The sequence below is a fragment of the Salvelinus namaycush genome, unplaced genomic scaffold (genome assembly GCF_016432855.1).
Source record: "Salvelinus namaycush isolate Seneca unplaced genomic scaffold, SaNama_1.0 Scaffold393, whole genome shotgun sequence".
Lineage (NCBI taxonomy): Eukaryota > Metazoa > Chordata > Actinopteri > Salmoniformes > Salmonidae > Salvelinus > Salvelinus namaycush.
Genome location: NW_024060930.1, coordinates 79,685 through 102,297, shown reverse-complemented (window position 1 = coordinate 102,297; position 22,613 = coordinate 79,685). Strand labels below are relative to the sequence as shown.

The window sequence follows — 22,613 nt, the reverse complement described above, 5'->3', positions numbered from 1 at the left end:
CATGTCAATCTAATTATTTATGCAGTAGTTGAAAATAACTGACAATTTCACAGCATTGGCCATCCTGGGTTGAATTCAATAGTACAACATAGCTTCTCTCCTTTACGTCCTCTGCACTGATGGTCAAGAAATTAGACGGGTGACGCATGAAGTCCTGGTAGGGATCTACCAATTAGATGAAGGAGAGGTGACACAAGGAGAGGAAGCCAGTTAAAACTATTGAGATAGAGTACACCCAATGTCTAATGTGTGGTTCATGATTCCTCACTTTCCCATCTCTAGGGTTTGGGACGGGGCGGCTGCCGGGGCGGCAGGGTAGCCTAGTGGTTAGAGCGTTGGACTAGTAACCGAAAGGTTGCAAGTTCAAATCCCCGAGCTGACAAGGTACAAATCTGTCGTTCTGCCCCTGAACAGGCAGTTAACCCACTGTTCCTAGGCCGTCATTGAAAAATAAGAATTTGTTCTTAACTGACTTGCCTAGTTAAATATAAAAGGTACATTTGTAAGTCGCTCTGGATAAGAGCGTCTGCTAAATGACTTAAATGTAAATGTAAATGTCTAGCTCAGAGGGTTGTAGGTCGTGAATGTGCAGCAAAGAGTGGGAGCTTTACGCCTCTGCTTTTTGGTTTCCGTGAGCCAGGCTCTCCTCGCCCTCCTCCTCCTCCTCCTCAGGAACCTAGAATACAGTCACATCTCAGTCAGTCACAGATCTCAGAATTTAGCCACAATTTCATCTATACCAAATCATATTTGTTATAAGATAGTATTTTTTATTTACAAATCAAATATTTTATGTGTGTCTCCAGGTGGTCACGTTCAATATAATACAAGACAGTATGCCACATTAGCCATGTGTGACTAAGAACAATCTATATGTGGCTAATGCCACATTATGAGACTGGATATGTCAAATGTTACATGAGTGTCACACCAATAAATATAATATCCTATACGTTATACCATATACCTCAGGGATTTGATTCACCTGTCAGCTAGTAATGGTCAATAACGGATCAGGATAATGTGTTGTATTGGTTTCTTTCAGATTATTACCTCCCAATAGATTGAATCATCAAAGCAGTTCTGATCTGGAGGCTGTCCCCAGAATGGAAGCTTCATTATCAGACCTGTACAAATAGACAAGTTATTAACAGTATTATTAAATATATATTTCCCAGCGGGCATCGTATAAAACAAATGGCATAGTTTTATAAAATATGTTCAAATGTGATGTAGATTTCTGAATGACAAAAAATGGCAGTCTCTCTCCACCCACCTGTAATAGTTCCTCCAACCAAAGCGAACCCAAGGGATGAGGCCAGGGCTGCACCCTGCATGGCAGCACTCCTGAGGGAAGAATGGCGGAGATGAGAAAATGACAGGATTACTTAGGTAATTATGGCAAGAGACCCTTATTTTGAGACTAATTATTGAGGCCAAGTTCACACCTTAACGGAAAAGTGAATTATTAGATGTTCAAGAACTACAGTATCTGTATCTGATATTGACTACACATCGTCATTTACCAAAAGTCTTTAGAAAATCATTCATTTTCAAATGCCTTTTATTTCTAATGCCTCTAATTCCTTTATCCAATGCCTTTATAGATATACAGTATGAAGAATGCCATTGGGTGAGCCCTACCCATTCTTCTTGCCCAGAGCGACAGCCACAATGCCAGCGATACCCCCGAGGATGCCAGGCATGCCGTGCAGATTGTGGACACCACAGGTGTCCTGGATGCCCAGGTTGGATGCCAGGATTGGCTGAAACACAGAGAAAAATAGTTGTGTCATTTCTATATTCCCTAGTGCCCACTCATTTCAAAAATATTTCTATAGCCGTCTGATGGCAGGTTAGTCAGTCATGGATGGATGGGTGATTATTTTGACTAAAATGCAAGTTTCTCCCAGCAGGCAAAACTCGTTTAACAAACCAGAACCAGATTTTCTCATTGGGCTGAGGACACTATTTCCTCCCCCTAACTGGTTAGTGAGGATGCTGACAGAAATGTAACATTCAAAGGAATGTAGGTTTATTGCAACTCACAAGGCATGTCTACATTGCAACACTAGTTGGCTTTTTATAGACAATGTGGTGTTCTGGTACACGGCAGGGTTGTGGTGGCAGGTAGCCTAGTGGTTAAGAACATCAGTCCAGAAACTGAAAGGTTCAAATCCCAGAGCTGGCAAGGTGGAAAAATCTGCTGTTCTGTCCTTGAGCAAGGCAGTTAACCCCCAACAAAAACAACTACTCCCCAGGGACTGATGATGTTGATTAAGACAGCCCTCTCTGATTCAGAGGGCTTGGGTTAAATGCACAAGACACATTTTGGTTGAATGCATTCAGTTATGACTAGGTATCTCCCTTTCTATTGGTTCAGACTTGTGTGACCTTTGAACTCACAGTGAGGAACTTGAAGCCCAGGGTGGAGACGATGCCAGCCACGAACCCGATGATCATGGCACCAAAAGGGCCGATGTCCATGTCAGCGCAGGTTCCCACGGCAACACCTCCGGCCAGAGTGGCATTCTGGATGTGGACCTATGGAAGACACAGAAGCATCTTTTTTATTTAATATTTTATTTAACCTTTATTTAACTTGGCAAGTCAGTTAAAAACAAATTCTTATTTACAATGGCGGCCTACACCGGCCAAACCCTCCCCTAACCCGGACGACACTGGGCCAATTGTGCGCCGCCCTATGGAACTCCCGATCACTGCCAGTTGTGGTACAGCCCGGGATTGAACCAGGGTCTGTAGTGAGCTATGCTATAGTAGGTGCTGTATCAGCTGTTTGAACATAAACAAGTCAAAATAAATTGAAAGAAAGCAAACAATCTACAGATTTGCTGTGATCCTTTGTGGTTTGAATGAAGCATTGGAAGACTCACCATGTCCAGTTTCCCTTTGTGCTCCACCAGGCTGGAGACAGCGTAGGCAGAGAGTACACAGGCAGCCAGGGAGAAGTAGGTGTTGGTCACCGCCATGAGCTGATCAGTGCCAGGTTCAGCGATGGCAGAGTTGAAACTGGGCCAGAACATCCAGAGGAACACGGTACCTGGAGAAGATATTCAAGGAGGATTTTGATTTGTCTGCTACTTCAGTTAATTCTAAAATATATAAACAAAAAGTGATGTATTAAATATATTGAAACTACATTGAACAGAATTATGCCTGCTAGTGTCACTGTTTTTATAATACAGTGAGTTTTAGAAGTGATACACTGTATTTCCACTAGGTGGTGAATGAGACTATGATTTGTGGGAGCTTCACCTTCCCCTTCCCCTGTGATAAAATGTACAAGGCAAACAGACACCAGGAGCCGTATGTATCAAGCGTCTCAGAGTAGGAATGCTAATCTAGGTTCAGGTCCCCCTGTCCATGTAACCCCATTCATTGTGATCTAAAAGTGGTGCGGCGAATAGCCTAGTGGTTAGAGCGTTGGGCCAGTAACCGAAAGTGTTGCTGGATTGAATCCAGTTTACAAGATAAAAAATCTGTTGTTCTCCCCCTGAACAAGGCATTGGAAGTTCCCCGGTAGGTTGTCATTGTAAATAAGAATTTGTTCTTAACTGACTTTCCTAGTAAAATAAAAAAAATGAAAAAATGATACTAAAATCAGCACTCCTACTCTGAGATGCTTGATACCCCCTTATTGCTTAATTGTTATTTCTAGTGTTCCAAAGAACATTTTAGAAATAATATACTCTTTAATCTATAATACTAATAATAGTCGTTAGTGACTTTCTACGGTAATCAATAAAATGCATAGATTATTATGATACATTTTTTTCTCCCCAATTTCATGATATCCAATTGGTAGTTGCAGTCTTGTCCCATTGCTGCAACTCCGTACTGACTCGGGAGAGGCAATGGTCGAGAGCCATGCGTCCTCCTGAAACACGACCCCGCCAAGCTGCACTGCGTCTTGACACACTGCTCGCTTAACCCAGAAGCCAGTCGCACCAATGTGTCAGAGGAAACACCGTACAACTGGCGACCGAGGTCAGCGTGCATGTGCCCAGCCCGCCACAAGGACTCGCTATAGCGTGATGGGACAAGGACATCTCAGCCGGCCAAACCCTCCCCTAACCCGGACGACGCTGGGCCAATTGTGCGCTGCCTCATGGGTCTCCCGTTCACGGCCGGCTGCGACACAGCCCGGATCAAACCCGGGTCTGTAGTGATGCCTCTAGCACTGCGATGCAGTGCCTTTTACCGCTGCGCCACGTGGGAGGCCAAAATGCATTGATCTTGATGACTGCCATGTGAGCTGTTCTTACCGATCATGGCGAAGAGGTCAGAGTGGTAAACAGAGCCATCGTTCTCATGGCCATTCCTCAGAGCTGGCCGGTACAGCATGCGGGCCACTGCGAGACCGAAGTACGCCCCAAAGGCATGGATAATCATGGAGGCCCCAACATCATTGGCCTGTGAGTGGGACAAACCACATAAAGTAGTTAGTTCATGTTGTAAAAAAAAAAAACAGCCCTACTAACCTAACTTTATCCTTAGCCTGCTAGTAACCTCAGTCACCTGTCAATCACCCATCCATCACACCTCTGCCCATTCCCAAGCAAAACTTGTGCACTGATTTGTTGGGTATAGGATTGGACCGATTCAAGAATATCAAACAAAATTGACCTAGATATGTTTTTCCCTTTGTAGGTTCATCCCTAAGAATTTATGCCATGATTATATTTGTCTGAGCCCTTTTGGTAGGATGAATCTTGTCTGATCGCGGTTATCTTGGGCTGTCACTTCTCACCACTAGAGGGCAGTCTCACTAGGGTTATGGGCCAGGTGTATAAGGTCCCAGGTAAACAGATAGTACACATGTATGGGTCAACAGGAGATTCACACAGTTTTAACTACTACTCACAAGATTGCACACAATATTACTTATTGAACTGTATTAACTAATATAATTTTCTTGTATAGTGTTGTTTTTCATGTACACAAGTTCTTAGATGAGGGGACAAGGTTGAAGTTAGTTTGTTGTGACAGACTGTTAGAATAAGGGTTAGTTCTGGGATCTGAAATTTTGGTGAAGTGCACTGACCTCCAGGATTTCGGCCACCAGATGTTCGTTGATGCTGAAGATGGTGATCTCCAGGATGGTCATGATGAGGAGCTGGACGGGACTGGTTTTACCCAGCACTGCCCCGAACGAGATCAGAACAGTGGCTGTGCTGAAATCTGCGTTGATCATCCTTATGGTGAGGAGGGAGAGGACGAGTAGGAGGGAGTGAAGAGAGAGAAAGAGAGAGCGAGAGCGAGAGATGTCTTGTTAACACTAGAACAGAACACTTCTCTATGATTGTCCTCTTTCTTGTGCACATAATACCACTAATGCTAGCTTCATTCAATCTACCCGTTCTGTTGCTGTATTAATGTGTCTAGAATAGAAGGCTTCTCTATGACTCTCCTCTAATGTGTACAGTTGAAGTCGGAAGTTTACATACACTTAGGTTGGAGTCATTAAAACTCGTTTTTCAACCACTCCACAAATGTCTTTTTTTAACAAACTATAGTTTTGGCAAGTCGGTTAGGACATCTACTTTGTGCATGACATTAAGTAATTTTTCCAAAAATGGTTTACAGACAGATTATTTCACTTATAACTCACTGTATCACAGTTCCAGTGGGTCAGAAGTTTACATACACTAAGTTGACTGTGCTTTTAAACAGCTTGGAACGTTCCAGAAAATGATGCCATGGCTTTAGAAGCTTCTGATAGGCTAATTGACATCATTTGAGTCAATTGGAGGTGTACCTGTGGATGTATTTCAAGGACTACCTTCAAACTCAGTGCCTCTTTGCTTGACATCATGGGAAAATCAAAAGAAATCAGCCAATACCTTAGGAAAAATAATTGTAGACCTCCACAAGTCTGGTTCATCCTTGAGAGCAATTTCCAAATGCCTGAAGGTACCACGTTCATCTATACAAACAATAGTGCGCAAGTATAAACACCATGGGACCACGCAGCCGTCATACCGCTCAGGAAGGAGACGCGTTCTGTCTCCTAGAGATGAACGTACTTTGGTGCGAAAAGTGCAAATCAATCCCAGAGCAACAGCAAAGGACCTTGTGAAGATGCTGGAGGAAACAGGTACAAAAGTATCTATATCCACAGTAAAACGAGTCCTATATCAACATAAGCTGAAAGGCCGCTCAGCAAGGAAGAAGCTACTGCTCCAAAACCACTATAAAAAGCCAGACTACGGTTTGCAACTGCACATGGGGACAAAGATCGTACTTTTTGGAGAAATGTCCTCTGAAACAAAAATAGAACTGTTTGGCCATAATGAACATTGTTATGCTTGGAGGGAAAAGGGGGAGGCTTGCAAGCCGAAGAACACCATCCCAACTGTGAAGCACGGGGGTGGCAGCATCATGTTGTGGGGGTGCTTTGCTGCAGGAGGGACTAGTGCACTTCACAAAATAGATGGCATCATGAGGAAAGAAAATTATGTGGATATATTGAAGCAACATCTCAAGACATCAGTCAGGAAGTTAAAGCTTGGTCGCAAATGTGTCTTCCAAATGGAAAATGACCCCAAGCATACTGTCATGACGTTGCCCTCTTTGGGTACAGCGAGCACCACCCCCCTCTCTCTGTCTCATACAACCAGGCTGCTGTGGTCAGAGAGGTCGTAAATTCCTGGAGGAGATTATCTCCTCATGGCCACAGTATAGAGAGAGAGTGAGTTTTCATAGAGAGAACAAAGGAATTTCTTCCACCTCACAGAACTCGAGGTTCGAACAACATTTATGTTCTGGAGAAGGTATAAAAGATCGGTGAAGAATCTAGCTACGAAGTGGTCCATTTGGTACAATTGCCACATTACCATAATGCTGTTTATATATTAGCCTCAGATATGAGGCTTACATCTAATTGTTGTATAAGATGAATGAGTGAGGATGATACTGTTTGTGAAATTGTGTAATGTGATTTTGGACTGTTTAATGAAGGAATCTCCAATTCCCTTTGGAGTTTAACTAAATCAGAGGACCGCCCATGAGCACAGTTATGGTCTGGCGTCCTGGGACAGGCCCTTTTCTGCTCTTCCAAATAAAACCCCACCCGGGTTTTCTATTGCAGACCAGCTTACCTCGATAACGAGAGGGCCAAGGTTTGAGAGAAGACCGAGCTTACCTCAATTACGAGATGGCTAAAGGTTGCAGACCAGCTTACCACGAGAGGGCCAAGGTTTGAGTAGAGACCATAAACCTAAGGTTTGAGTAGATGGCTGAATCTTTTAACCATACCATGTGGTTAAACTCTTAGACTATCGATACAAACAGAATAAGAACAAGTCTTTGATATTAATTACTAGTCTGCAGCTAGGAATTCAGTATCATTGAACGCGAAGACCGACAACCGCCGAAACATCTATTCTATAATGACATGAATGAATGTCACTCTGAACTATCCATTCTAACCAGAGAGAGAGAGAGAGAGAGAGAGGGCGGACAGACTCTCCAACAGAAACAAACTTCTCAACAGAGATCCCGATGACACACTGAGCGTAAATATATTGATTGATTGCAATTGTTCCCGAATGAGTGAGCATTCATGTGCAAAGGATTAGCATTTCAATTGTTATAATTATCACTCTGTCTAACAAGCTGCCATACCGGTTTAGCCCACTAGGGCACATCCCCCTATCATTTCTTTGTAAACGTATCTATTTTGTTTGTTTGTGTGATGCATTTCTGTGAATTTCTTAGTTAGTAAATAAATGATTTTAAGACAATTGATGTATGGATGATTCATAGTGAAGACTGGGTTTGTGCAGATAACCAACCATTTACGATGTTTGGAATGAGACTAACGTGAGGTAAATAATAATTCATTAATCAGAAGACTAAGTGATCAGATATTAAAATATCTGAAAGTTATATTAGGAAAATTATAACTTTGTAATCTGAATATTTTCCTTGGTGCCCCGACTTCCTAGTTAATTACAGTTACATGATTAAGTAGTTTAATCACGTAATAATAATTACAGAGAATTTTTTATAAAGATTAATCTTCAGTTTAATGATGCCAAAGACACGACAATACTTCCAAAGTTGTGGCAAAATGGCTTAAGGACAACAAAGTCAAGGTATTGGAGTGGCCATCACAAAGCCCTGACCTCAATCCTATAGAACATTTGTGGACAGAACTGAAAAAGCTTGTGCAAACAAGGAGGCATACAAACCTGACTCAGTTACATTAGCTCTGTCAGGAGGAATGTGCCAAAATTCCACAACCAGAAAGGTTGTGGTAGGCTACCCAAAATGTTTGACCCAAGTTAAACAATTTAAAGGCAATGCTACCAAATACTAAGTGAGTGTATGTAAACTTCTGACCCACTGGGAATGTGATGAAAGAAATAAAATCTGAAATAAATCATTCTCTCTACTATTATTCTGACATTTCACATTCTTAAAATAAAGTGGTGATCCTAACTGACCTAAAACAAAGAATTTTTACTAGGATTAAATGTCAGGAATTGTGAAAAACTGAGTTTAAATGTATTTGGCTATGGTGTATGTAAACTTCCGACTTCAACTGTACGTACATGTGCTATTACTGCAAGCTGATTATTGGTTTTGACGGTTCTGGTAACGGCTATGTTGTATTTATTTGAAGTCTTCTATCATGGGTACTATGATGATACTGCTAGCTTGATTTATTCTGAACGTTCTGTTAGTGTACTATTTGTATTTACTTGAAGATGGAGACTTTGATCTTGCCGTCGTCCAGGTGCCAGAGGCCTTGCATGATTAGACCCCACTGCAGAGCGAAGGCGGCCAGGAGCAGGTTGAGGCCCACGCTGCTGAAGCCATATCTCTTCAGAAAGGTCATCAGGAAGCCGAAGCCAATGAAGATCATAACGTGGACATCCTGGAACACTGGGGAACAAATGGCAGGTCAGAGGTCAGCTCAGTGGAGTTTGATTCATTAAAAAAAAGTGACTTCCAAAATGGCATTTTAACATAACATAAATTCACATGAAATCCAAAAGACGTTGGTGGTAGTGTTAACATAATATAATTGCATTATTTCTCTATAAAACAATGATTTATTCACTCTGAATGAATAGTGAATGAAAACTAAAACAAATGACTAAAACCCTGTGAGGGCTTGCTGTGTGAGTATAATCCTCTATTACAACACGTCAAAGACATTCAAATCAGTTGACAGACTAGCTATTGATCAAATACCTAGGTCTATTAGTGGCGTGTAAATATTCCATTCATTATGTTGCTTTGCCTTTGGCTGCTCAAATGATTCACAGAGCACCCGCATTGGATTGTGCAGCAACATTAGTAACCCCTATCCCCATGAGGGGATCAATAAAAATCCTGAGGAGGGAAGACCAATTAGATTAGTCTGTGAATGGGATACTGAGAACTGAGGCTCCCGATAACCCAGTTTGATGTGTCATGTCAGTAGCCTTACGCTGTTCCATTCACTGGGATCACATGATCTTAATCAAGTCTTCTAAACTTAATAGATGGATCACTGTGCTCACACTTTATGCATGTTTAGATTGATGTATACAAGAGGACAGAGACTTTACTTATAAGGACTTTAGCTCACTGTATGTGCGGACAGCAGGATGTGAGCACTATCCGAGTGTCTGCAGATAAGGATCAGGCTACTGGCCCAAGAGACTGACCAAATGTGTGTATGTGTGTGCGTGAGAACGTACGTGTATGTGTGCGTACGTACGTAGGTGCGTGGAGCTTAAAAACGGTTTGTCCACCGCCGCTGGAGGAACAATCCTAAGTCTCCGAGCTCCACTCCCACTCCCACCCAACACACTCTACATCCACTCTCGCTCGACATTCAGAAAAGGTTCTCTTCCCTGAAATGCCTGACCACAGGAAGACAGACTCCCAATTTCCAAAAGTGATCAGTCACTGTGCGATGGATGACGGGTCCTCATCTGGAAAGTACATCAAGGTGTGGCCGTTTGCAGAATGTGGAAACAATAGGCCTCCTTTCCCCAGGAAAGCATTGTGGTGGGCAGTTTGCCTAAGTCCTTCCCTGACACCACAATGCTAACAGTCACCACCCAGACTGTCCTGGGGAAGTAATGGAATACAGGGTGTGTGGTTGTCGGTTGGGGGGCTTAGGTGCAGCATAGACTAGCCCGATAGGTCCGTTGTCTTTTTTTGTCTGTGACTATATATGACTACTCTATGTACTCTATGTAAGCTGTGTACGACTCTCCAGGAAATATGTCTACCAGCATGCCATTCCAGAGCCATTACACATCTCTTTCTCTGTATGTGTCTCTGTGCCATACCAGGCCTTACTATAAGTAAAACCGATGCTACATTTTAGGCAGTTGTAGAGGGATTGTTGCAACTGGCAATTCATTTAAGAGTTGAGTTTGTTCTGAGGCTCCCTCTTTCTGCCACACAGTGGTAGAGACAGAATAAACAGGAATGTTAGCTCTTCTAAACAGATTTTGTCTCAAATTAGAAGTCCATGAATTCCTCACTCATTATCGTGTTTACATGTGACTGTCTCTTTCTCCCCAGGAGTGCATTGTATTGCTATGGATGAGATTCAGCACACTACACCATGATTATAATCAGGTTTAGTCTTACTTATGCAATGCCTCCGAGACGTCATAGGATACATTATAACCCCTCTGGCACAGAACACCCGCGCCCATCCGGTAACAAACAAATAACTCAAATCTATCCAATCTTTTTTCCTGATATCGAAGTCTGAACAATGTCAGAAATGTAAGATATACAAATAGATTACAAATAGTGCTGTAAGATATATACACGGTACGAATAACTAAAATCAATAATCAATTCAATATTTTCCCTGATATCAAAGTCTGAACAATGTAAAATATGTAAGATATACAAAAAGCCTTATATAGATATATACAGTCGTGGCTAAAAGTTTTGAGAAGGACACAAATATACATTTCCACAAAGTTTGCTGCTTCAGTGTCTTTAGATATTTTTGTCAGATGTTACTATGGAATACTGAAGTATAATTACAAGCATTTCATACGTTTCTAAGGCTTTTATTGACAATTACATGAAGTTGATGCAAAGAGTCAATATTTGCAGTGTTGACCCTTCTTTTTCAAGACCTCTGCAATCCGCCCTGGCATGCTGTCAATTCACTTCTGGGCCACATCCTGACTGATGGCAGCCCATTCTTGCATAATCAATGCTTGGAGTTTGTCAGAATTCTCAATGGGATTGAGGTCTGGGGAGTTTCCTGGCCATGGATCCAAAATATCGATGTTTTGTTCCCCGAGCCACTTAGTTTTTCACTTTTGCCTTATGGCAAGGTGCTCCATCATAATGGAAAAGGCATTGTTCGTCACCAAACTGTTCCTGGATGGTTGGGAGAAGTTGCTCTCGAAGGATGTGTTGGTACCATTCTTTATTCAGGGCTGTGTTCTTAGGCAAAATTGTGAGTGAGCCCACTCCCTTGGCAGAGAAGCAACCCCACACATGAATGGTCTCAGGATGCTTTACTGTTGGCATGACACAGGACTGATGGTAGCACTCACCTTGTCTTCTCCGGACAAGTTTTTTTCCGGATGCCCCAAACAATCGGAAAGGGGATTCATCAGATAAAATGACTTTACCCCAGTCCTCAGCAGTCCAATCCCTGTACCTTTTGCAGAAAATCAGTCTGTCCCTGATGTTTTTCCTGGAGAGAAGTGGCTTCTTTGCTGCCCTTCTTGACACCAGGCCATCCTCCAAAAGGCTTCGCCTCACTGTGCGTGCAGATGCACTCACACCTGCCTGCTGCCATTCCTGAGCAAGCTCTGTACTGGTGATGCCCCGATCCCGCAGCTGAATCAACTTAAGGAGACAGTCCTGGCGCTTGCTGGATTTTTTGGGCGCCCTGAAACCTTCTTCACAACAATTGAACCGCTCTCCTTGAAGTTCTTGATGATCCGATAAATGGTTGATTTAAGTGCAATCTTACTGGCAGCAATATCCTTGCCTGTGAAGCCCTTTTTGTGCAAAGCAATGATGACGGCACGTGTTTCCTTGCAGGTAACCATGATTGACAGAGGAAGAACAATGATTCCAAGCACCACCCTCCTTTTGAAGCTTCCAGTCTGTTATTCGAACTCAATCAGCATGACAGAGTCTCCAGCCTTGTCCTCGTCAACACTGAAACCTGTGTTAACGAGAGAATCCCTGACATGATGTCAACTGGTCCTTTTGTGGCAGGGCTGAAATGCAGTGGAAATGTTTTTTGGGGATTCAGTTCATTTGCATGGCAAAGAGTGACTTTGCAATTAATTGCAATTCATCTGATCACTCATAACATATATATATATATATATATGTATATGCAAATTGCCATCATACAAACTGAGGCAGCAGACTTTGTGAAAATTAATATTTGTGTCATTCTCAAAACTTTTGGCCACGACTGTACAAGATAAGATAGCCATGTGTTGACGTTACTTTTGTAACTGAACAAATCAGCATTTTTGTTGTTAATACATGCAATACATTGCATGCAATGTTTTCTGTTTTTTAGCATTGATTGAGGGTACTGATTGGGAATGTGCAAATCAAACAACGTGCAAAACATTACCTCACAATGAGTGGGTTGATGCAAGGGAATGGACAATAGGGTAACAAAAACTAGAATACATGATGTATCGTGTATTATTGCTGGGAACTACCTAACCTGATAAATTCCTGCCGTTGTCAGCACCTTACTATACCAACTGAGACGTAGAGTACTAAACTTGAAGCTTAGGAACATAGCAGCAAAACAAGTCTCAGCTTTTATCTTGTCCATATTGGATATCTTCCTTTTTCGGCCTACCACTACACATTTATCTTACCCAACATTGTCATCTAAAATCTCCAACCTTGCAAAACCAAATAAATAATACTGAGATATGCACTATTGTTATGTACTGTAGAAGGTAGTTTAGTGTTAGCACACAGTTAGGCAACACACTGGACCAGGATAGACTTCAACACTCCGTACCCCAGGTGGCAGCACCAACCATGCCCAAGTGCTGTGCTAAAAGGACGTTTTGGATGGCCATGAGGCCTTTCGTTTGTTTTTTATCTTTAGTTTTGGCATCAGTGCTGAGCGATTTACCAATATTTCTTATTTTTTTGGTTATTAAGGAATATAAAAGAGTAAAGTAATTAATTAAAAATGAATATGCACAGCTGGAAGCAGCAGGGGGAGGGAAGATGTCCTGGAAACATGTCACCATGGGTGACATGCTCAACTACATTTCCTTGGTGATTTACATGGGACTGGTAAAGGTATCAAGACTAGTTGACAACTGGAGCAAGATCCCCACTCTATCAGCTCGAGTTCCTCACCTCCATCATGAGTGAAAACCGGTTCTTGGCCATCAACCGTACTCTTCACATGAGTGACCCACAAAAGGATCAGGAGAATCACCAGAAAAAGGGGACTGCAGGGTATGATCGTTTTGCAAGAGTCAAGCCCCTTTATTATGACATGGTGAAGGCATGCAAAATGTACTTCCAGCCTGCTCAAAATCTATCTATAGATGAGCACTTGGTTGCATCAAATGCTCGAATTGGCTTGCAGACCAAATGGGGCTACAAGCTCTTTGTGCTAGCCGATGGGGCATGGGTGAGAAAGAATGTCCTCATTCCTGTTTCTGTGAAGGACTACAATGCCAGCATGGGGGTTGTTGACCTATCTGATCCTCTGATAGGCTACTACCAGGTCTTCCACAAGACCAGGAAGTGGTATATAACTTTTTTTCTACCACTTTGTGGACATTGCTACAGTAAAGGCTTTCATTCTCCACAAGCACATGGCCAAAGCAAAAGGTCAAACCCATCTCTCCCAGTTGGCCTTCCGAGAGTAGCTGGTATTGGAAATGGCTGAATTGCGCGCCCAAAGCAACCTCACCACCATCTCAAGACCCTCCACTCAAGGTGAGCGCCACTATCCAACACACCTGCCAAAAGACAAAAGGAAGAACTGCAAGCATTGCACAAAACACAAAGAGAAAAAAAGGGTGCTTCCTGGCAGAGAGGGACTGCTTCAAAGACTATCAAGACATGCACAAGCTATGGTGAAAGTGAAATCTAATCATCTACAACTGGGATGTAAAATGAACACGAATGTCATTTGTAAATCATTCAGCTAATTTCTATTTTTACACCTTTTTTATTGGAGGACACGTGTGTAACCAAGTTTGTGTTTGATAAGACATTTTTGTATCTTTTTTAATGTCCAGTGGCTACTTTGAAGAATCTGAATATAAAGTATATTTTGATTTGTTTAACTTCTTTGGGCTGCAGGGGCAGTATTGAGTAGCTTGGATGAAAGGTGCCAATTTCAAACGGCCTCGTACTCAATTCTTGCTCGTACAATATGCATATTATTATTACTATTGGATAGAAAACACTCTCTAGTTTCTAAAACCGTTTGAATTATATCTGTGAGTAAAACAGAACTCATTTTGCAGAAAACTTCCTGACAGGAAGTGGAAAATCTGAAATCGATGCTCTGTTCCAGGGCATCCCTATTCATTTGCTTGATATGTATTAGTATACATGCACTTCATACGCCTTCCACTAGATGTCAACAGGCAGTGAGAGAAGAAATGGAGTGTATAGCTTGATCTGAGGTCGAATAAGAGCTCTTGGCATGACGTGACACCAATTTCCTGTTTTCTGGAAGGCGCGAGAAGGAACCGGGGATTGCCTTCTGAAAAGCTGTCGTTATAGACGGCTACTATCTCCGGCTTTGATTTTATTTGATAAATGTGACAATATCATCGTAAAGTATGTTTTTTCAATATAGTTTTATCATATTAATGAAATTTTTTCGGGAGGTTAGGCGTGTTGCGTTCTCTGCGTTTGTTCAGGAAGGAGAGCTTCGTGCCACTTGGCTAGTGTGCTTGCTAATTCAAGAGGGAAAAATGCCATTCTAAAACCAAACAACGATTGTTCCCGACAAAGGACCCCTTGTACAACATTCTGATGGAAGATCATCAAAAGTAGGACCCATTTATGATGTTATTTCATATATCTGTCGAACATGTGTACTATTAGTTTGCGCCCAGATTTTGGGCGCTCTCTCGCCATAACGTAAGCTGCATGTCGTAATGAAGTTATTTTTAGAATTCTAACACGGCGATTGCATTAAGAACTAAGCTATCTTTAATTTGCTGTCCAACATGTATTTTTTAGTAAAGTCTATGAATAGTTATTTGATTAGAATAGGTGAGTGTCAGAAATATATCCGGACATTCTGGGAAAAAGATGCTAAGTTTTCCCAATGTATAACCACGATTTGTGCCGCTAAATATGCACATTTTTGAACAAACCATATATGTATTGTGTAATATGATGTTATAGGACTGTCATCTGATGAAGTTTGAGAAGGTTAGTGAAAAAATTAATATCTTTTGCTGGTTTATTCGTTATCGCTACTGTTGGCTTGAATCAATGCGGTTGTGTGGTTGGCTATTGTAGTAAGCTAATATAATGCTATATTGTGTTTTCGCTGTAAAACACTTAAAGAATCGGAAATATTGGCTGGATTCACAAGATGTTTGTCTTTAATTTGCTGTACACCATGTATTTTTCATAAATGTTTTATGATGAGTATTTAGGTATTTCAATTTGGTCTCTGTAATTGTTCTAGCTGCTTCGGTGCTATTTCCGATTGTAGCTGCAATGTAAAACTATGATTTATACCTCAAATATGCACATTTTTCGAACAAAACATAGATTTATTGTATAACTTGTTATAAGACTGTCATCTGATGAAGTTGTTTCTTGGTTAGTTTGGTTGGTTCTTGGTTACCGGTAGTTAGGTTGGTTTTGTGCAAGCTACCTGTGCTGTGAAAAATGTCTGTGCTTTTTTGTATTTGGTGGTGAGCTAACATAAATATACGTGGTGTTTTCGCTGTAAAACATTTTAAAAATCGGACATGTTGGCTGGATTCACAAGATGTGTATCTTTCATTTGCTGTATTGGACTTGTTAATGTGTGAAAGTTAAATATTTCTAAAAAATATCTTTTGAATTTCGCGCCCTGCACTTGGACGGGCTGTTGTCATAAGTGTACCGGCACCGCCCTGCAGCCATAAGAAGTTAACACTTTTTTTGTTATTACACGATTCCATATGTGTTATTTCATAGTGTTGATGTCTTCACTATTATTCTACAATGTAGAAAATATTACAAATAAAGAAAAACCATTGAACGAGTAGGTGTGTCCAAACTTCTGACTGGTAATGTATATCTATTTCTTCTATATTGTTTTTGTAAAGAGTTAATTTGTACGTGGGACCAATAACCTGGATATGACTAGGCTAAACGTTCAGGCATTTTGGAGAGGTTGAAAAAACACCAGGATATCCCCTGTATGTCCCCTGACACCATCACAATGTTTGAGAGAGGTTGGTGTTGTAGAAATTTAGCTTTTATAGTGAACAATAAATATTTTGGCACATCCAGTGTGCAAAAACAGTGCAATTACCACATTCTGACACTTTGGAGAGGTTGAAAGGACACTTGAATGTACCCTGGATACCCCACAACACCACCACAATGTTTGAGTGAGGTTGATATGGTAGAAATTGTGTTTTTATACTGAACAAATAGCATTTAGGGATTCCAAATATGTAATCGCACTGGAATAATCTAATTTACAGACATACAGTTGAAGTCGGAAGTTTACATACACCTTAGCCAAATACTTTTAAACTCCTAGTAACAATTCCCTGTCTTAGGTCAGTTAGGATCACCACTTTAAATTAAGGATGTGAAATGTCAGAATAATAGTAGAGAGAATTATTTATTTCAGCTTTTATTTCTTTCATCACATTCCCAGTGGGTCAGAAGTTTCCATACACTCAATTAGTATTTGGTAGCATTGCCTTTAAATTCTTTAACTTGGGTCAAACGTTTCGGGTAGCCTTCCACAACCTTCCCACAATAATTTGGGAGAATTTTGGCCCATTCCTCCTGACAGAGCTGGTGTAACTGAGTCAGGTTTGTAGGCCTCCTTGCTCACACACGCTTTTTCAGTTCTGCCCACAAATGTTCTATAGGATTGAGGTCAGGGCTTTGTGATGGCCACTCCAATACCTTGACTTTGTTGTCCTTAAGCCATTTTGCCACAACTTTGGAAGTATGCTTGGGGTCATTGTCCATTTGGAAGACCCATTTGCGACCAAGCTTTAACTTCATGACTGATGTCTTGAGATGTTGCTTCAATATATCCACATAATTTTCTTTCCTCATGATGCCATCTATTTTGTGAAGTGCACCAGTCCCTCCTGCAGCAAAGCACCCCCACAACATGATGCTGCCACCCCCGTGCTTCACGGTTGGGATGGCGTTCTTCGGCTTGCAAGCCTCCCCCTTGGTCCTCCAAACATAATGATTGCGATTATGGCCAAACAGTTCTATTTTTGTTTCATCAGACCAGAGGACATTTCAAAAAGTACGATCTTTGTCCCCATGTGCAGTTGCAAACTGTAGTCTGGCTTTTTTTATAGCGGTTTTGGAGCAGTGGCTTCTTCCTTGCTGAGCGGACTTTCAGGTTATGTCCATATAGGACTCGTTTTACTGTGGAAAAAGATACTTTTGTACCTGTTTCCTCCAGCATCTTCACAAGGTCCTTTGCTGTTGCTCTGGGATTGATTTGCACTTTTTGCACCAAAGTACATTCATCTCTAGGAGACAGAACGTGTCTCCTTCCTGAGCGGTATGACGGCTGCGTGGTCCCATGTTGTTTCTACTTGCGTACTGTTGTTTGTACAGATGAACATAGTACCTTCAAGCATTTGGAAATTGCTCCCAAGGATGAACCAGACTTGTGGAGATCTACAATATTTTTCCTGAGGTATTGGCTGATTTCTTTTGATTTTCCCATGATGTCAAGCAAAGAGGCACTGCGTTTGAGGGTAGGCCTTGAGATACATCCACAGGTACACCTCCAATTGACTCAAATTATGTCAATTAGCCTATCAGAAGCTTCTAAAGCCATGACATCATTTTCTGGAATTTTCCAAGCTGTTTAAAGACACATTCAACTTAGTGTATGTGAACTTCTGACCCACTGGAATTGTGATACAATGAATCATAAGTGAAATAATCTGTCTGTAAACAATTGTTGGTAAAATTACTTTTACAAAATTACATAGTAGATGTCCTTACCGACTTGCCAAAACTATAGTTTGTTAACAAGACATTTGTGGAGTGGTTGAAAAACGAGTTTTAATGACTCCAACCTAAGTGTATGTATACTTCCGACTTCAACTGTATGCCACTTTGGAGAGGTTTAGGGACACTTGGAAATGACTTGTGACCACACCTGACACCACTTACTAAAACATCTGCCTATTTCTAGTTGTTAGGTCTATCAATCCCGTTCTATTTCTGACATTGTTCACATGTTGTGAACAGCTCTAATCATCAATAATTCACTTATAGCTTGTCAATGAAAAATGGCTTTCAAATAAAAAACATTTTTTCACGGTTTTGTGTGTGCTTCATCTTGTGTATTCTGAACTATGTAAATTGTCTTCAGTTAATTTCCTCATAATCTCCCAGACATCTTCTTTCCAAATATACAACGTTTTTGCATGTCAGAATCATGTAATTACACATGAATAGCAGTTACTTTTGGGTATGTCTTTTTAGTAAAAAAAACAGCTAAAAAATATAAGATGTCATTACTTAATAATGCATTTAATATATATTTTTTTAAATTGAAACTAAAATCAAAAACTGTGATTAACTTTTTATAATCAAACCGAAACCGAACCGACCTCAAAAAGCACTAATCGCTCAGCACTATTAGGCATGCCTGTTTGTAGTTTTCCTTTTTGTATATATTTGTTTATGGCACCATCTCACCGATCCCATTGAGCACGTCTCGGACCTGTTGGATTGGAGGGTGAGGGCTAGGGCCATTCCCCCCAGAAATGTCCGGGAACTGCAGGTGCCTTGGTGGAAGAGTGGGGTAACAACTCACAGCAAGAACTGGAAAATTTGGTGCAATCCATGAGGAGGAAATGCACGCAGTACTTAATGCAGCTAGTGGCCACACCAGATACTGACTGTTACTTTTGATTTTGACCCTCCCTTTGTTCAGGGACACATTATTCCATTTCTGTTTCGTCACATGTCTGTGGAACTTGTTCAGTTTATGTCTCATTTGTTGAATCTTGTTATGTTCATACAAATATTTACACATGTTAAGTTTGCAGAAAATAAACGCAGTTGACAGTGAGAGGACGTTTCTTTTTTTGCTGAGTTTACATTTAAAACCAGATACTTTTTTCCTCAAGTAGTATTTTACTGGGTGACTCACTTTTAATTGAGTCATTTTCTATGAAGGTATCTATACTTTATTCAGGTATGACAATTGGGGAACTTTTTACACCAGTGCAATTGGTGAAGTTGCTTTTTGTGAACTGTAATCACAAATTACAAATTCGGCCTGACTTTGATGAAAGGAGTAGACTATGGCTGTGAAAAATAACTCTGTGTAACAAATCTTAAGGTCCCCATTCTTTGAGGAAAACAAGTACTTCAGGGAGCCACAGAAACCATTGGTTCCTCGCAATCTTTTTTTTAAACAATAATTTGCCCGTTGATGGTAAAGCCCAGCAACAACATAGGCTCCTTCCTCCTCTTATTTCCTCTGCTATGAACCTGTAATTGCGGAGCTTTGGTAATGCACAATATAGACGACCCTCGCATCGCACACATCAGACCCCTGATATTTTCTCATAGTCTACTCCAATAGGTTTTTAGGGGGGGGGGGGGGGGGGGGGGGGGGGTGCAACTTGTGTTTGTACAGCTGAATGAGCATGTTATGGGGCATTAAATAGCCAGTCAGTTGAGTAAAGTGACCATTTTTTTGGGGGGGGTCAATTATGATAGTTATGGATGGAATCTGCAAATGTTACCGCTTTCTTAAGAAAAGAAAGTCAATGTCGCCTTTATACACATCTCCAGGTGTATAATCCATTGAACAAAATCTTTAAATACAAATATTCTCTCCGTTTATTTATAAACAACCCGTAGTTCTAAAAGTTTTAGGATGTCTTAACTTAAAGGACCCCTCATCTGCAAAATTCTTGGAATGGAAAAGGATCGGCCCAAATGCTAAGCACTACGCTAATCTCTTCGGGTCACACCTGCCCTGCCCATTTCTGGGCAAACCTCTATACTGTAAGTCTGCAAGTATTTATGCTGTATTAAAATAGGTAAAAAATAGACTTTTTGGGATTCCAAGAACCACCCAAAGAACACCAGACTAACATCTAAATTATTTTTTGTACAAAAGGTAAAGTAGTAGGGGCGGGGCTTTGGCACTTTTCAACTGATAAGTCACAAGACAGACTTATCTATCTCCAAACACAAATTCACGTACATTTTTAACTCAATCGTATGTCTCACTAAAACACATTACTGCATTCCCCTTAAGTGCACTTGCAAGCTCTATTGTAAGTATGTGGATGCCATTCCGTCCTGGCATTCATCTTCCCATTTGCACAATCCATCTGGAGGCTAGCCACAGTGAACCTGTCCAGTATGAGAGAGAGTGGTGCCCCTACGACAGCTAGAGCATCTGGCACGTGCACAACAACCTCACACTATTTTCCCCCACGACATCTCTCTCTGATTGTTCACAGGAGTATCTGATAACTCAATAATACCATCTCCAATGATCTATAGCTTATCCCTCAAAGCTACTGCACAATTATTAAGAGAATAAGGGTCAAATCTTTGATACTCAACTTTAATAGCCCTTCATCCATAGCAACCAGGGTTGGCATCAAGGAGTCAATACAATCAAATCCATGATTCAGCCAAGCTCCCACAACCAGGCTGACACACTGACAGCCCACACATACAATATGTGGCACCACACTGAGGAAGCCTGCTCCCAGACCTGTTCCTGTCTTGCCAACTCCTATGGTCATTGTCATGCCAAGACCACACAAACAGATCTGGGACCAGGCTAACATGAAGGAGCCTTCAGGTGTCACTTACTGGGATAAAGGGTCAGAGGATCCTGTTCCGTCTTCTCCTCATGGTGTGTGGTGTTGTGGGCTCCGTGCCCCCCGTGTTTCCCATCATCGTAGTCCACAAACACAGCAAACAGGATGATGGTGATAATCTCCAGAGTCAGAGCCAGGATGGGAAACTTCAGCCTCATGTTGGTGGAGTATGCAGGCATGCCAAAATTAACTAACTGTGTGTGTGTCTCTCTCTCGCTCTCTCTCTGTTTATCTCAGGCTGACCCTCTGTCTCTGACACACGCTCACTTTTTTTCTCTCTCCCTATCTATCTTTTGGGGCTTGTGGTAATAGGCTGACGGGTGGAGAGCAACTGGTGTCTGGTTTTAAATTGGTGCAGGTTTCGTGGGGACCAATGGCAGGACAGAACAGTCAGGCCCGCGTGGATACTCCCCTTTCTTCACTTTGCTCATGGGGATGGGTTTCCTCACTGTTGGGTGTTTACTCTTTATAAAAGAGGGGGCAAAAACAAGACTTTGGCAGAACACACAGTAATGACACCCGGCCAGTGACAGAGACATGAGATGAATGGCTAATGAGCTTTTTTTAACTAATTTGTCACTGTCAGAGTCATGCTGGTGTATTTGGGTGATACACTAAATGACCAAAAGTATATGGACACCTGCTCGTCGAACACCTGCTCGTCGGACACCTGCTCGTCAAGTTCTTCCAACACCTATCTTGACAAACCATTTCTGTATGGACCTCGCTTTGTGCATGGGGGCATTGTCATGCCAACACAACGTTGGAATTACAGAATCGTCTAGCATGTCATTGTATACTGTAGCGTTAAGATTTCCCTTCACTGGAACTAAGTGGCCTATCAAAAGGAACCATGAAAAACAGTCACAGACCATTATTCCTCTTCTGTCAAACTTTACAGTTGGCACTATGCACTCGGGCAGGTAGCGTTCTCCTGGCATTCGACAAACCCAGATTCGTCCTTTTGACTGCCAGATGGTAAAGCGTGATTCATCCCTCCAGAGAATGCATTTCCACTGCTCCAGTCCAATGGTGGAAAACTTTATACCACTCCAGCTGACGCTTGGCATTGTGCATGGTGATCTTAGGCTTGTGTGTGGCTGCTCGGCCATGGAAACCAAATTCATGAAGCTCCCGACTAACAGTTATTGTGCTGGCGTTGCTCCCAGAGGCAGTTTGGAACTTGGTAGTGAGTGTCGCAAACAAGGACAGACTATTTTTTAACGCTTCAGCGGTCCCGTTCTGTGAGCTTGTGTGGCCTACCACTTCGCGGCTGAGCCGTTGTTGTTCCTAGACATTTCCACTTCACAATGTCAGCACTTACAGTTGACCGGAGCAGCTCTAGCAGGACAGAAATTTGACAAACTGACGTTGAAACTCACTGAGCTCTTCAGTAAGTATCACACCCTGATCTGTTTCACCTGTCTTTGTGCTTGTCTCCACCCTCCTGCAGGTGTCGCCAATCTTCCCCATTATCCCCAGTGTATTTATACCTGTGTTCTCTGTTTGTCTGTTGCCATTTCGGCTTGTCTTGTCAGGTCTTTCCAGCGTGTTTTC

At 41.7% G+C, this 22,613-nt stretch overlaps 1 protein-coding gene across 1 annotated transcript; it reads right to left on the bottom strand.

Annotated features, from left to right (window-relative positions):
- Positions 1-460: 460 nt before the first annotated feature.
- Positions 461-21,383, bottom strand: LOC120040932 (ammonium transporter Rh type A-like). The gene is made up of 10 exons (XM_038985916.1): positions 21,049-21,383; positions 8,730-8,913; positions 5,066-5,216; positions 4,287-4,434; positions 2,895-3,061; positions 2,407-2,544; positions 1,645-1,766; positions 1,277-1,347; positions 1,054-1,127; positions 461-676 (listed from the first exon to the last, which is right to left on the bottom strand). Exons 1-10 carry the CDS (start codon positions 21,233-21,235, stop codon positions 608-610), a joined length of 1,311 nt encoding a protein of 436 aa, XP_038841844.1. The 5' UTR covers positions 21,236-21,383; the 3' UTR covers positions 461-607.
- Between the last annotated feature and the right edge of the window lie 1,230 nt (positions 21,384-22,613).

What these genes read in the sequence shown, in the direction of transcription:
- LOC120040932 (XM_038985916.1), bottom strand. Translation starts at nt 21,235, where the DNA reads ATGCCTGCATACTCCACCAACATGAGGCTGAAGTTTCCCATCCTGGCT. An exon ending in TCCTCTGACCCTTTATCCCA is followed by an intron (nt 8,914 to 21,048) that starts GTAAGTGACACC and finishes TTTGTTCCCCAG; the next exon opens with TGTTCCAGGATGTCCACGTT. An exon ending in TGGTGGCCGAAATCCTGGAG is followed by an intron (nt 4,435 to 5,065) that starts GTCAGTGCACTT and finishes TCCCACTCACAG; the next exon opens with GCCAATGATGTTGGGGCCTC.